Below are 15,290 nucleotides of genomic sequence, written 5' to 3'. Positions count from 1 at the left end.
TAAATACTGTGTACCAAACTCTGAATGAAGAGACTCATCTGTTCAATTTCATATGTCTTCTTACCACCCTGAGTGTGATGCATGCATCTCTGAATCCTCAAATGAGTTCCCCAAAAGTTGATGGTACATTTAAGTGGCTGTGAAGTTTTACGAGTCACTCCCAGTGTGTTTTTGTTGTTGTCAACATTTTTAACAGAGGAAGTGATCAATAACACATACCGAAGTGATATAGAAATGGATCGAGACTTATCAGTCTAAGCTTTGAGTTCCAGATCCTTACCTCAACTTTACATTCTGAGGGGGGATGTGTGTTCCATTAAGGTGCTGGTATGACGAGCATAGCTATTGCAATTATAGGGCCTTGTTCGTTCCAATGAGTGCAACAACACTGCTTGTACTGTCATACGTATCTGAACCCAGGACGTAGAGAAAATGAGGTGACTGTGTGGTTAGGGAAGTAAGGTATAGATGTAGGAGGTAGCTATACGTTTAAGTGGGGTGGATGGCTCTCAAGCTGGAAACCATACAGAGCATGTCACACATTGCTCAGCTGGAGAGTGGTTGCAAACCAAACCATGACAAATGTCCCTCAATTGAGAGTGTTGGTTGGGAGAGTGTTCAGCTGAGAAAGTGTAGCCCACCTTACCCTTTGGCCTATGAGCTACATGGTTCTGAGTGGTACAGTGGATTTTAAAATGTTTATATCACACATAGCCTCTTTCTTTTTCTTTCAACTCCTCATTCAGTTTCAAGAGGCGTCCCCCCATCCTCCTCTCAGTGTCTAATCAAAACAGAAGCCAATTAGAGCAAGGAAGTGCTTGCGCCCAAATCCCCTGCGCTCTCTCTCGCTCCCTGTTTTTATTTTCTGTTCTGTGATACCCCTGGGCTTCGATTTATTCAATAATGAATAGGAAAACACACCCCCTTGTTATGCTAGCATCACAGTGGGAGAGATGATTTATTATTACTTTTTTTATGGGGGAGTATTTCAGCATTATTATTGCAGATAGATTCAAATCAGATCAAATTTATTTATAAAGCCCTTCTTACATCAGCTGATATCTCAAAGTGCAAAGATTGTGGCTTCTATCAATGTAGTTGTCTGCACCATTTCCAATCCCCCATATATATATTTTTTGTAAATATATATTATTTTAAATATATACTGTATTTTATTATTAAATATATTTTCCTTCTTTATTATTTTCCCCTAATCCTACCAACCCTCCGCTAATTGAAGAAAACTAATGGACAACAATACTTAGGCTTCCATTTCCAGTTTATACATACTATACTGAACAAAAATATAAACGCAGCATGTAAAGTGTAGTCCCATGTTTCATGAGCTGAAATAAAAGATCCCAGAAATGTTCCATATGCACAAAAAGCTTATTTCTCTCAAATTTTGTGCACAGATTTGTTTACATCCCCGTTCGTGAGCATTTCGCCTTTGCCAAAATAATCCATTCACCTGACAGGTGTGAAATATCAAGAAGCTGATTAAACAGCATGATCATTACACAGGTGTACCTTGTGCTGGAGACAGTAAAAGGCCACTCTAAAATGTGCAGTTTTGTCACACAACACAATGCAGATGTCTCAAGTTTTGAGAGAGCGTGCAATTGGCATGCTGACTGCAGGAATGTCAACCAGAGCTGTTGCCAGATCATTTAATGTTAATTTCTCTACCATAAGCCTCTAACATAATTTTAGAGAATTAGGAAGTACGTCCAACTGGCCTCACAACCGCAGACCACGTGTAACCACGCCAGCCCACGACCTCCACATTCGCCTTTTTCACCTGCGGGATCGTCTGAGATCAGCCTCCTGGACAGTTGATGAAACTGAGGAGTGTTTATGTCTGTAATAAAGCCCTTTTGTGGGGAAAACTCATTCTGATTCCCCAGTGGGTGGGCCTTTCTCCCAAGTGGGTCGCTGCACCCCTGCCCAGTCATGTGAAATCCATAGATTAGGGCCTAATGAATTTATTTAAATTGACTGATTTCCTTATATGAACTGTAACTCAGTAAAATCATTGAAACTGTTGCATGTTGCATTTATATTCTTGTTCAGTATATAACATTTTTACAGACACAGTATATTTTACATTAGTAATCTTTTTTTTGTTTTTTTTGTTAGCTACCCTCAACACCTCCCATCTATCTCTGAAAACCATCCAGTTTTGATTTCTAATTGCCATATATTTTTTCAATTGTGCTGTGATGTTTCACAAAAGTTCTGAATCTTTCTATTCTCATAGTTTCTACAGATTGTAAATTGAAGATAAACATTTTTGCTAAGATTATTATTATATTATTGATCGACTTACTATGGTTTTTCAAGTCAACCAGCAGTGCTATTTGCAGAGTTAGCTCCAGGTAAATGTTGCAATTCTTCAGCCATTCCTGAACCTGCGACCAAGTGGGAGAGTGTAACTACTACTTTGGGATCTGAATATCGTAATTTTCTGTTCGTTTGTTTTGTATTGTGTTTTTTGATTATATCACGTGGGAAAAAGATAACTCAAGGTAGATCTCAGTTTCCAAGTAAGGGTCAACTTTTGACTCAGCATGTTGTTTATCTTTCTATTATAAAGGTATTCCAAATGTGCATAATTACTGTGTGGACATACTGTAACATTATGTAAGGATTATGTAAGGGTCTCATGCTCATGTCATTTCCCCATTCGTTTTCAAAGAGTAACATATCCCACTAACTCACTGTTGAAGACCATCGGTAGGCTTGTGTGAGCAGCAGCATATAGAACTCTGAGTCTCTAAGCTCACAGACTATCTGATGTAGACGGTGCAGGCTCAGAGAAGCCTCAGTAACTCCAGCCCTCACTCCCCCTAACCTGCTATAATTACTGCTATTCAGATGAACTGGCAGTGCCAGTGTTCCCTCTCCATCACGTTCAGCACCATGTACTGCAGGCTAATGATAGAGGTCAGCCATGTTTGTGTTACAGCTTGTTGTTTGGGCACTCGGGCAGACAGACAGGAGCTCTAGTCTCTTTTCCTCTCTCTCTCTCATTTCCTTTCTTTCCTCTCTCTCTTTTGTTCTTCACTCTCTATCTCAACACGGGGGCCCCTCAGGGGTGCAAGACGAAGGAGCTGATCGTGGACTACAGGAAACGGAGAGCTGAGCACGCCCCCATCCACATCGAAAGGGCTGTAGTGGAGCGGGTCAAGAGCTTCAAGTTCCTCAGTGTCCACATCACTAAGGAATTATCATGGTCCAAACACACCAACACAGTAGTGAAGAAGGAACGACAACACCTTTTCCCCCTCAAGAGGCTGAAAATATTTGTCATGGGCTCTCAGATCCTCAAAAATGTCTACAGCTGCACCATTAGCATCTTGACTGGCTGCATCACCGCTTGGTATGGCAACTGCTTGGTATCTGACTGTAAGCCGTTACAGAGGGTAGTGCGTACGGTCCAGTACATCACAGGGGCCAATCTCCTTGCCATCCAGGACCTCCATACCATGCGTTGTAAGAGGAAGGCCCCAAAAATTGACAAAGACTCCAGCCACCAAAGTCATAGACTGTTCTCTCTGCTACCACACTGCAAGCGGCACCGATGAACGAAGTCTGGAACCAACAGGACCCTGAACAGCTTCTACCCAAAGCCATAACACTGCTAAATAGTTGGTTAAATATACTGAACAAAATTATAAACGCAGCATGCAAAGTGTTGGTCCCATATTTCATGAGCTGAAATAAAAGATTCCAAAATTTTCCATACGCACAAAATCTTATTTATCTCGAATTTTTTGCACACATTTGTTTACTTCCCTGTTGGTGAGCATTTCTCCTTTGCCAAGATAATCCATCCACCTGACAGGTGTGGCATATCAATAAACTGATTAAACAGCATGAACATTACACAGGTGCTCCTTGTGCTGGGGACATTAAAAAGGCCACTCTAAAATGTGCAGTTTTGTCACACAACACAATGCCACAGATGTCTCAAATTTTGAGGGAGCGTGCAATTGGCAGTACACCCAACTGGCCTCACAACCGCAGACCATGTGTGTATGGTGTCGTGTGGGCGAGCGGTTTGCTGATGTCAACGTTGTGAACAGAATGACCCATGATGGTGTTGTGGTTATGGTATGAGCAGGCATAAGCTGCGGACTATGAACACAATTGCATTTTATCGAAGGGAATTTTCCTGTTGTCGTGCTATTCATCTGGCGCTATCACCTCATATTTCAGCATAAGCCCTATGTCGCAAGGATCTGTACACAATTCCTGGAAGCTGAAAATGTCCCCATTCTTCCATGGCCTGCATACTCACCCGACATGTCACCCATCGAGCATGTTTGGGATGCTCTGGATCAACGTGTACGACAGCATATTCCCGTTCCAGTCAATATCCAGCAATGGTGGTCACACCAGGTAATGCCTGGTTTTCTGATCCAAACCCGTAACTTTTTTTAAGGTGTCTGTGACCAACAAATGCAAATCTTTATTCCCGGTCATTTTAAATCCATAGATTAGGGCCTAATTAATTTAAATGGACTGATTCCTGATTCCTTGTTTTAACTCAGTAAAATCTTTGAAATTGTTGCATGTTGTGTTTATATTTTTGTTCGGTGTAGTTAACGAAATAGCTACCCGGACTATCGGCATTGACCCTTTTTTTTGTCATCACATACGCTGCTGCTTCTGTTGATCATGTCGCCTAGTCCCTACCTGTATGTACATATCAATTACCCAAGTTACTCTTTGTATATTTATTCATTGTGTTATTCTTTTGTCAATTATTTTTCTATTTTTCTCTGAACGGTTAGTTTACACCTGTTGTTTTACAAAGCATGTGACACATAAAATTAGATCTCTCTCTCTCTCTCTCTCTCTCTCTCTCTCTCTCTCTCTCTCTCTCTCTCTCTCTCTCTCTCTCTCTCTCTCTCTCTCTCTCCTCTCTCTCTTCTCTCCTCCCTCTCTTCTCTCTACTCTCTCTTCTCTCTTCTCTCTACTCTCTACTCTCTTCTCTCTCTCTTCTCTCTCTCTTCTCTCTCTCTTCTCTCTCTCTTCTCTCTCTCCTCTCTCTCTCTCTCTCTCTCTCCTCTCTCTCTCTCTCTCTCTCTCTCTCTCTCTCTCTCTCTCTCTCTCTCTCTCTCTCTCTCTCTCTCTCTCTCTCTCTCTCTCTCTCTCATTTAAGGGGCTTTATTGGCAAGGGAAACATATGTTTACATTGACAAAGCAAGTGAAATAGATAATAAACAATAAAAAATGTACAGTTAACATTACTCTCACAAAAGTTCCAAAAGAATAAAGACATTTCAAATGTCATTATGTCTATATACAGTGTTGTAATGATGTGCAAATAGTTAAAGTACAAAAGGGAATATAAATAAACATAAATATAGGTTGCATTTACAATGGTGTTTGTTCTTCACTGGTTGCCCTTTTCTTGTGGCAACAGGCCACAGATCTTGATGCTGTGATGGCACACTGTGGTATTTCACCCAATAGATATGGGAGTTTATTAAAATTGGATTTGTTTTCGAATTCTTTGTGGGTCTGTGTAATCTGGGGGAAATATGTGTCTCTAATATGGTCATACATTTGGCAGGAGGTTAGGAAGTGCAGTTCAGTGTCCACCTCATTTTGTGGATAGTGTGCACATAACCTTTATTCTCTTGAGAGCTAGATCTGCCTTCGGCGGACTTTCTCAATAGCAAGGTTATGCTAACTGAGTCTATACATAGTCAAAGATTTCCTTAATTTTGGGTCAGTCACAGTGGTCAGGTATTATACCACTGTACTCTCTGTTTAGGCCCAAATAGCATTCTAGTTTGCACAGTTCTTTTGTAATTTCTTTCGAATGTGTCAAGTATTTTTTTTCTCTCTCATGATTTGGTTGGGTCTAATTGTCCTGGGTCTCTGTGGGGTATGTTTGTGTTTGTGAACAGAGCCCCAGGACCAGCTCGCTGTCACGCGGGACTAGGTGGATGAAGGAATCAGACGCAGAGAGTTCCGCTGGGGAAAAGTGCTTTTTACTTCGGCACACAAAATGATAAGCCCAAACATACAGGGCGCAGACAACAACGTGACAACCCAAAAACACAGGGTGCCAAGTAAATAGAAAATAAAACAACCTCTACCTAAAACGCACACACGTAACATAAAGACAATCCCGCACAAAACAAGGGCGGGTCCACCTACTAAAAATAGGGAAGCTCATTAAACCAAACAACAGACACACAGGTGAAACTAATTAGACAAAACAGACAAACGAAAAAAGGATTGGTGGCGGCTAGTAGGACGGTGACGACGACCGCCGAGCACCGCCCGAACAGGCAGGGGAGCCAACTTCGGCGGAAGTCGTGACACTCGCTTAGGGGGCTCTTCTCCAGGTTAATTTCTCTGTAGGTGATAGCTATGTCATGAAAGGTTTGAGAATCGCTTCCTTTTAGGTGGGTGTAGAATTTGTGTTGTGGAGAAATGACCAGGCAGGAGACGGGAGTACAGTTTGTTTCGCTTAGTCAAAACCTCTCGTGCTATACAGCCCCGGCCCAATAGTGCTGTCACGCCCTGACCGTAGAGAGCTTTTTATGTCTCTATTTTGGTTTGGTCAGGGTGTGATTTGGGTGGGCATTCTATGTTCTTTTTTCTATGTTTTGTATTTCTTTGTTTTGGCCGGGTATGGTTCTCAATCAGGGACAGCTGTCTATCGTTGTCTCTGATTGGGAACCATACTTAGGTAGCTTTTTCCCACATGGTTTTTGTGGGTAGTTATTTTCTGTTTAGTATTTTGCACCTTACAGGACTGTTTCGGTTTCATTTATTCTCTTGTTATTTTGTTATAGTGTTCTGTTCTAATAAAAAAGCATGAACACTTACCACGCTGCGCTTTGGTCCGACTACTCTTCTTCAGACGACGAAAAATGTTACAAGTGCACGTGTGCATTTTCTTTTAGGTGTAGTAACATAACACTGCCGTAATACATTACTGCTTAGCAACAGCATAGTAACTAATAATATAAACCATTACTTTTGTCTTACTGAGATTTACTGTCAGGGCTCAGGTATGTGCAGAAGATCTGTGCAGAAGATCTAGGTGCTGCTGTAGGCCCTCCTTGGTAGGGGACAGAAGCACCAGATCATCAGCAAAAAGTAGACATTTGACTTCAGATTTTAGTAGGGTGCTGCAGACTGTTCTAGTGTCCTTGCCAATTCATTGATATATATGTTGAAGAGGGTGGGGCTTAAGCTGCATCCCTCTCTCAACCCCCTGGCCCTGTGGAAAGAAATGTGTGTTTTTTGCCCATTTTAACTGCAAACTTGTTGTTTGTGTACATGGATTTTATAATGTCGTATGTTTTTCCCCCAACACCACTTTCCATCAATTTGTGAAGCAGACCCTCAAGCCAAATTGAGACGAAAGCTTTTTTTAAATCAACAAAGCATGTCTTTGTTTGCCTTTGTTTTGGTTTGTTTGTTTGTCAATTAGGGTGTGCAGGGTAAATACGTGGTCTGTCGTACAGTAATTTGGTAAAAAGACAATTTGACATTTGCTCAGTACATTGTTTTTGCTGAGGAAATGTATGAGTCTGCTGTTAATGATAATGCAGAGGATTTTCCCAAGGTTGCTGTTGATGCATATCCCCCGGTAGTTATTGTGGTCAAATTTGTCTTGGGGTGATCAGTCCTTGGTTCCAAATATTGGGGAAGATGCCAGAGCTGAGGATGATGTTAAAGAGTTTAAGTATAGCCAATTGGAATTTGTGGTCTGTATATTTTATCATTGATACCATCAACCCCACAGGTCTTTTTGGGTTGGAGGGTTTGTATTTTGTCCTGTAGTTCATTCAATGTAATTGGAGAATACAGTAGGTTCTGGTAGTCCTTAAAAAGTTGATTCTAAGATTTGTATTTGATCATGTATATTATTTTGCTGTTTGTTCTTTGTTATAGAGCCAAAAAGATTGGAGAAGTGGTTTATCCATACATCTCTGTTTTGGATAGATAACTCTTCATGTTGTTGTTTGTTTTGAGTTTTCAAATTTTCCCCGAAGTGTTTAGATTCTATGGATTCTTCAATTACATTGAGCTGATTTTTGGCGTGCTGTTCCTTCTTTTTCCGTAGTGTATTTTAGTATTGTTTTAGTGATTCACCATAGTGAAGGCGTAGGCTCAGGTGTTTCTGGATCTCTATGTTTTTGGTTGGATAGGTTTCTCAATTTCTTTCTTAGGTTTTTGCATTCTTCATCAATCCATTTGTCAAAGTTGTTAATTTTCTTAGGTTGTCTGCTTGACATTTTTTGATTTGATAGGGAAGCTGAGATGTCAAATATACTGTTTAGGTTTTCTACTGCCAAGTTTACACCTTCATTTTTACAGTGAAACCCTTTTTATCAGGGAATTGTCTAGAAGGGATTTCATTTCTTGTTGCCTAATAGTTTTTTGGTAGATTACCACACTAATTTCCTTCCATCTACAGCATTTCTTAATATTATTTATTTTCTTTGGCTTTGATGCCTCATGATTGAGCATAGCTCTGTTTATTTAGAGTGTGATTTTGCTGTGATCTGATAGAGCGTTCACAGTCAGTCCCCTAAGAGACTGGGTTGAGGTCAGTGATAAAGTAGTCTACAGTACTACTGCCAAGAGATGGGCTATAGGTGTACCTCCCAAAGGAGTCCCCTCGAAGCCTACCATTGACTATGTACATACCCAGCGTCCGACAGAGCTGCAGGAGCTGTGACCCATTTTGTTGGTCATAGTTGTCTCTATGGGGGCATATGGGGGCGGGAATGCTGTCACCTCCAGGTAGGTGTTTGTCCCCCTATGTGCTGAGGGTGTCCGGTTATTGTCCAGTTCTGGTATTTAGACTAGTACATTTCCCTGAGTCTGGAAATTGTTGATCTCCCCCTCTAGGATGGAGAAGCTGTCATCGTTAAAGTATGGGGATTTTATTGGGGGGACATAGGTAGCACACGAGGAATTTTTTCTCTGTTGAGATAATATCCTTATTAATTTCAAGCCAGATGCAAAATGTTCCTGTTTTGACTAATTCAACAGAGTGGGTTAGGTCTGCTCTATACCAAATTAGCATACCCCCTGCGTCTCTTCCCTGTTTCACACCTGGTAGTTTGGTGGATGGGACTACCAGCTCTCTGTAACCTAACCCAGTGGGTCCGTCTCCTTTATACCGTGTTTCTTATAGGATGACAATGTCTGGGTTCCTGCTCTTTAGGCCAAAGGAAGATGACCTCAGACCTTGTATATTCCAGGATGTGATAGTAAAAGCTTTGTGTTCCATAGTGTCTAGTGTTGTTTTTGTGTGGTTTAGGCTCGGACCATCAAAGTAGGTGTGAGCAGAGCATGTTGAACATCTGATACATACCTCTTAGGTTGCAGGATGTGGCTTGGGCAGGTGTAATAGTGGGGGTTAGGCCTGTTGCTCTTCTCATGGCTTGGGCATATGTCCTGCTGTCATGTTGAGATCCTTGCCACAGGGACGGGCGGCATGGGGTGGGCAGAAGGGGCCTAGGTCTGAAATGGGGGGGGGGGCTATATAGGCTGTGGCCAGGGTTGCTTGGGGTGGTCTTAGCTGTTTGGGGTGCGGCTGGTGATGCTGTGGTCTGGGTGTAGGTCCTCTTGGTGTGGGTTCTCTCGATGCAGGGCCTTCAGGAGGGGTCTTGCAGGTCTGGGAGGGTGTCTCGTTGGTCTGGGCGGGGTGTACATTGCCCTGTTGCTCCTGTGTGAGGTGCTGGGGCTACGGTTGATGGTGACGTCCTTCAGGGTCCTGGCAAAAGCTGAGATTGCTGCCTTGTAGAGGTGGACCTGGTTGTAAAGGCAGGGTGGAGTGGTGGGCCGGGTATACATTAGGTTTTGAGACACAGTCTCGCGAAATGGTTGCATTCACCCGCTGTATGGTGGCAGGGTGAAAGTATTTTCGTGGTAGCAGGGTGGAGATAACCACTTGTGCGTTGGAGAAAGTGGAAGAAGCTTTTTCAATCACTCCCCTGATTGCTCTCTCTCTCTCTGTCATGTTCAGATCTCACTGATCCTAAACTAATCAGCCCACCCTTTCTCTCTCTCACAGGGACAAGATGCCATTCCACCATGTGACGGCAGGACTGCTGTACAAGGGGAACTACCTGAGTCACTCTCTGTCTGAGGACAACGACAGTGACCAGCTGGCCAGCATCTCTGTGGAGGAGCTAGATGGTGAGTCTCCTCAGGGCTTGGGCTGGTACTACTGGGGCTAGGTTGGTTTGGGCTTGGTTTGGTTTGGTTGGGTAGGGTTGGGCTTGGTTGTTTCTGGTGAGAGGAGATAGAGATTAGGACTGGGACTGTGGATTTGGCTGGTGAGGGTCATAGAGAGAGATTGAGTTTAGGCTGGGGTTTGCGTGTTTGATATGGGCAGGATAAATAGTAGGCTAGATATGGGATAAGTAGTAAGACAGTATTCTGAGCCATGAATCACAGAGGTTGGACCAGTCAAAACATTTATTTACAAACACCACTTGCCCCTGTTGCTGGAACCAACAAAGCGTTGGCTTTATAAACTATGACAACATTTTCTTATCACACAAGTAGAATTTGATTAATGGGCTCTTGCTCTCTCTTGGCATTAATTAGAGGAAGTAGCTGAGTCTGTGTTTATGAATGCTTTTATCTCTGTGTGTGTGTGTGTGTGTGTGTGTGTGTGTGTGTGTGTGTGTGTGTGTGTGTGTGTGTGTGTGTGTGTGTGTGTGTGTGTGTGTGTGTGTGTGTGTGAGTGTGTGTGTGTGTGTGTGTGTGTGTGTGTGTGTGTGTGTGTGTGTGTGTGTGTGTGTGTGTGTGTGTGTTCTGTACATTGCTCTGAAACTAATCACCCCACTGGCCAGGCCGGCGGTGGGACCCAGCCCAGGCCTGATCGATATTATCCAATCCTCTGCTGGAAACAACAACATCATCACAGTGCTCATAGTGGAGGGGGGAATAACTACACTAGCTGCTCTCAGACCACAAATACTGTATTAATACAATGATGCCACATTAAAGGAAAATTCCACCCCAAAACTATCTTTTGGTATTTGTTTCAATTGTCCATTGTTGAAATCGTCACAAAATGTTCAAGATATGTAACTTTTTTTACTATTGAATCCAGCCATCATTTCCGATTTTTAAAATGTTTTACAGCGAAAACACAATATGTATTTATATTAGCTAACCACAATAGCCAAACACACAACGGCATGTTTTCACCATGTTTCCACCGCATAGGTAGCTTTCACAAAACCCACAAATAGAGATAAAATTAATCACTAACCTTGAACAACTTCATCAGATGACAGTCTTATAACATCATGTTATACAATACATTTATGTTTTGTTCGAAAATGTGCATATTTGAGGTATAAATCGTGGTTTTACATTGCAGCCACCATCACAAATAGCACCAAAGCAGCCAGAATAATTACAGAGAGCAACGTGAAATACATAAATACTCATCATAAAACATTTATGAAAAATACATGGTGTACAGCAAATGAAAGATAAAAATCTTGTGAATCCAGCCAATATTTCCGATTTTTTAAGTGTTTTACAGCGAAAACACAATATATATTTCTATTAGCTCACCACAATAGCCAAACACACAACGCCATTTATTCACCGTAAAGATAGCTTTCACAAAACCGACAAATAGAGATAAAATGAATCACTAACCTTTGGACAACTTCATCAGATGACAGTCTTATAACATCATGTTATACAATACATGTATGTTTTGTTCAAAAATGTGCATATTTAGAGCTGCAAATCGTGGTTATACATTGTGAATACGTAGCAACAATTCACCAAAATCTCCGGAGATATTTTGGACAGTCACCTAATCTAATCAAAGAACTCATCATAAACTTTACTAAAAAATACATGTTGTACAGCAAATGAAAGATACACTGGTTCTTAATGCAACCGCTGTGTTAGATTTGTAAAAATAACTTTAGTAGAACATACAGCATGCAGTATTGTGAGACAGCGCTCACATATTCTCCGCCTTGTTGGAGCCAACATTTACCACAAAAATACGAAATAACATCATAAATATTCTCTTACCTTTCTTGATCTTCCATCAGAATGTAGTGCAAGGAGTCCTATTTCCAGAATAAATCGTTGTTTGGTTTTAGAATGTCCATTTCTTCTGTCGAATTAGCAACTTTGGCTAGCATTGTGGAGCGCACGTGTCCATCATCTCTTGGCGCAAAGAACAAAAAATTCCAAAAGTCCCAATAAACGTTGAATAAACTGGTCAAACTCGGTTGAAAAATCCTACTTTATGATGTTTTTCTCATATGTATCAAATAAAATCAGAGCCGGAGCAATTCGCCGTGTATACCGAACGCTTTTCAGAAGACAATGTGAGGTTCCCCGGCGCGCAGCTGAATACTGACGATAGGGCGGACCTGTCACTCCAAAAGCTCTTATTCGGCCTCACATCAAGCTAGACACCCCATTCAACCTTCTACTGCCTGTTGACATCTAGTGGAAGGCGTATGAAGTGCATACAGATCCATAAATAAAAGCCAGTTGAATAGGCAGGCCCTGACACAGAGCCTCGTTTTCAGATTTTTCACTTCCTGTATGGAAGTTTGCTGCCAAATGAGTTCTGTTTTACTCACAGATATAATTCAAACAGTTTTAGAAACTTCAGAGTGTTTTCTATCCAATAGTAATAATAATATGCATATTGTATGATCTAGAACAGAGTACGAGGCCGTTTCATTTGGGCACAATTTTTTCCAAAGTGAAAACAGCGCCCCCCCCTATTCACAAGAAGTTTTAAGAACAAATTCTTATTTACAATAACGGCCTACCCCGGGCCAAACCCGGACGACGCTAGGCCAATACAGCCTGGATTCGAACCAGGGATTGTAGTGATGCCTCTTGCACTGAGATGCAGTGCCTTGGACCGCTGCGCCAATCGGGAGCGTAACGTAACAAAATGTGGAAAGAGAGAAGGGGTCTGAATACTTTCCGAATGCACTGTAACACACTACACTACAGTAATGATTAGCAATCATCTCCTTGGCTTATTAATTTATCCATAGTAGCATACACAGGCAGCTACCATTTCAACCATGTTCACCATTTCTACCATGAGGATATTTACTGAGGAAATTTGGTGTAGCTACCTGTAAGTGTCTTTATCTATGGCCATTAAAGTGAAACAATGTTACTGTACTGCGTTGAACTAGCTGACTCACCGCATACAGCACGTTGTCATCAGTCAGCTTTAGTACAGGTACACATTGTTAACCTCTCAGCCTGTTGGAGGGGATGTAGTTTCCTTTTGTGTCTTATTCTACTTGCGTGGTTTGGACTGTTTGATTTGTGTGTGGTTGGTATGTGTGTGTGTGTAGTGCTCTGAGCGCTGCAGCATGTAGAATAGATGTTGGTGTGGGTAGAGAGCTTTGTGTACCAGGTAGTCTTGCCTCCGTCGAGGCCGATCTGTGCTGCTACTGCTTCTGCTGCTGTGTCTGAAAGGTCAGGCAAGATGTGGATATGAGATTGTAATTTATAGACACATACAGCACCGACAGCACTAACTTCATATCACAAAGCACATATCACACATTTGATACACTGAGAAAGTAGGGATAAGTAGTGTTCAGTAGGGAGACACTATTTTCTAACCAGGAGCTACTACTTGAAGTTGTCCAATTAAAACAAATATTGAAGTTTTATGTTGTAAAAAGTTTTACTATGGTGTGCCCTACTGAACATGAGTGCTGATGCACTTGGCCTAGATTGCAAAGCAGGGTGCTGTTAAAATGACTCTAAATTCAAGTCTTTTTTACTCTGATTCATTTCTCCGTCTGACATTTTCCTTGGGTATTCCTGTTCCTTTGGTATTACTTTGTCATACAGGATGTTAAATTATTCTCCCCTGTAAAGCTTTGGTTTACAGAGCATCAGAGCACCTGATGGATATGGGAGCAGTTGTGCGTGAAATAGAGAAAAAGCGGGAGAGAGCTGTATGAATATACGACCTGTGGTCTGAATGTTGTTGGTGTGTTCAAATGGGCCCGAGCCCTCACACAGGAACCTACTCTACAAAGGCCTGAGTCACTCACTGTTCTGTTCTGCTGTGATCCTCCTGATGGGTTTATTCATGAGGCGCTAATTTCAATGTACCAAAATAAATCCATACACCTTTGATGTGCTTGTGTTTTTCTCTGTTTTGTTGTGCTGTGTGTGTGTGTTCTCTTTCACAAACACATTGCTAAAACGAGTGTCTCTGGTTAGAACAAGCTTTTGTACTCTGTTATGAATGATAATGGCTGAGTGTGTTTGCTCGGGCCAGATGTTTTGGGAAGAAGAGAAGGACAAAATACTTTGAGGCTAGTACAACGACTAACCTGAACCCTCAGTAACATCTGAGTGCTTTTATGATCCAAAATATCATTTCAGATTTTACGAGGTGATTTAAATGCAGAGAAAAACCATTACATTTACACACCATTGTCCTCCTGGCAGCTCAGAGCAATAAATCACTCATACTAATCCTGACTGGCTATGAATAAATGACAGCTTCTCAGCACATGATTGACAGGTGATTGACCAAGGATAGGTTAAAGATTGGCAGCATGGGCAGGCCTCCTCTAGCATGAAACTTTACTTCACGCTTGGGTTATCTTTGGACTACAATAAGTATCAGTTAACCTGTTGTTTGCTACTTCTTATTGTTTCTTTGAAGAACTATACCACTACTATGTTTTGTTTATTGACATGGTCTTTGCAAGACTGGACCCATAAGATTCATTTTCTTGTCAGCACATGGGTGAGGGGCAGTCCTGTCTAATACATTGTTGCATTGTTACAAGGCCACAGGGTGTCCTCTCTGTCTCCCTGGTCCTGGTGAGTTAAATCTATGTATTCCAAAAGTACCCAGCCTCAAACTATTCAGTTTTCAATAGTGTGCTGAAGCATACCATGCAATCATAGTGTTCTTTAGAGATCTGACATTCCATCTCTATTACATGCTTTAACAAAGAGTTGCAGTCTGTTTTGGTACAAATCATTCCTTAAGTGCTAGACTTCAGCTGAATCTGGTAATGAATGGTGTGGCTGTTGAACAAGTTGTGGAGACTAAATTACTTGGTGTTACCTTAGATTGTAAACTGTCATCGTCAAAACATATAGATTCAATGGTTGTAAAGATGGGGAGAGGTCTGTCCGTAATAAAGAGATGCTCTGCGTTTTTGACACCACACTCCAAAAAGCAAGTTCTGCAGTCTCTAGTTTTGTCTAATCTTGATTATTGTCCTGTCGTGTGGTCCAGT

At 41.7% G+C, this 15,290-nt stretch overlaps 1 protein-coding gene across 1 annotated transcript in view; it reads left to right on the top strand.

Moving 5' to 3' along the window:
- The first annotated feature begins 6,284 nt into the window (after nt 1-6,284).
- Nucleotides 6,285-15,290, top strand: part of LOC120018002 (calcium-binding protein 8) — a 74,010-nt gene continuing 65,004 nt past the window's right edge. The window contains exons 1-3 of the mRNA XM_038960951.1: nt 6,285-6,307; nt 6,722-6,733; nt 10,064-10,188. Of these exons, the coding sequence (XP_038816879.1) occupies nt 10,071-10,188 (118 nt within the window). The 5' untranslated portion in view covers nt 6,285-6,307; nt 6,722-6,733; nt 10,064-10,070. The remainder of the gene's footprint in view (nt 6,308-6,721; nt 6,734-10,063; nt 10,189-15,290) is intronic.

This window comes from Salvelinus namaycush, chromosome 23 (assembly GCF_016432855.1).
Source record: "Salvelinus namaycush isolate Seneca chromosome 23, SaNama_1.0, whole genome shotgun sequence".
NCBI classification, from domain to species: domain Eukaryota; kingdom Metazoa; phylum Chordata; class Actinopteri; order Salmoniformes; family Salmonidae; genus Salvelinus; species Salvelinus namaycush.
This window is presented reverse-complemented; position numbering and strand designations above follow the sequence as displayed.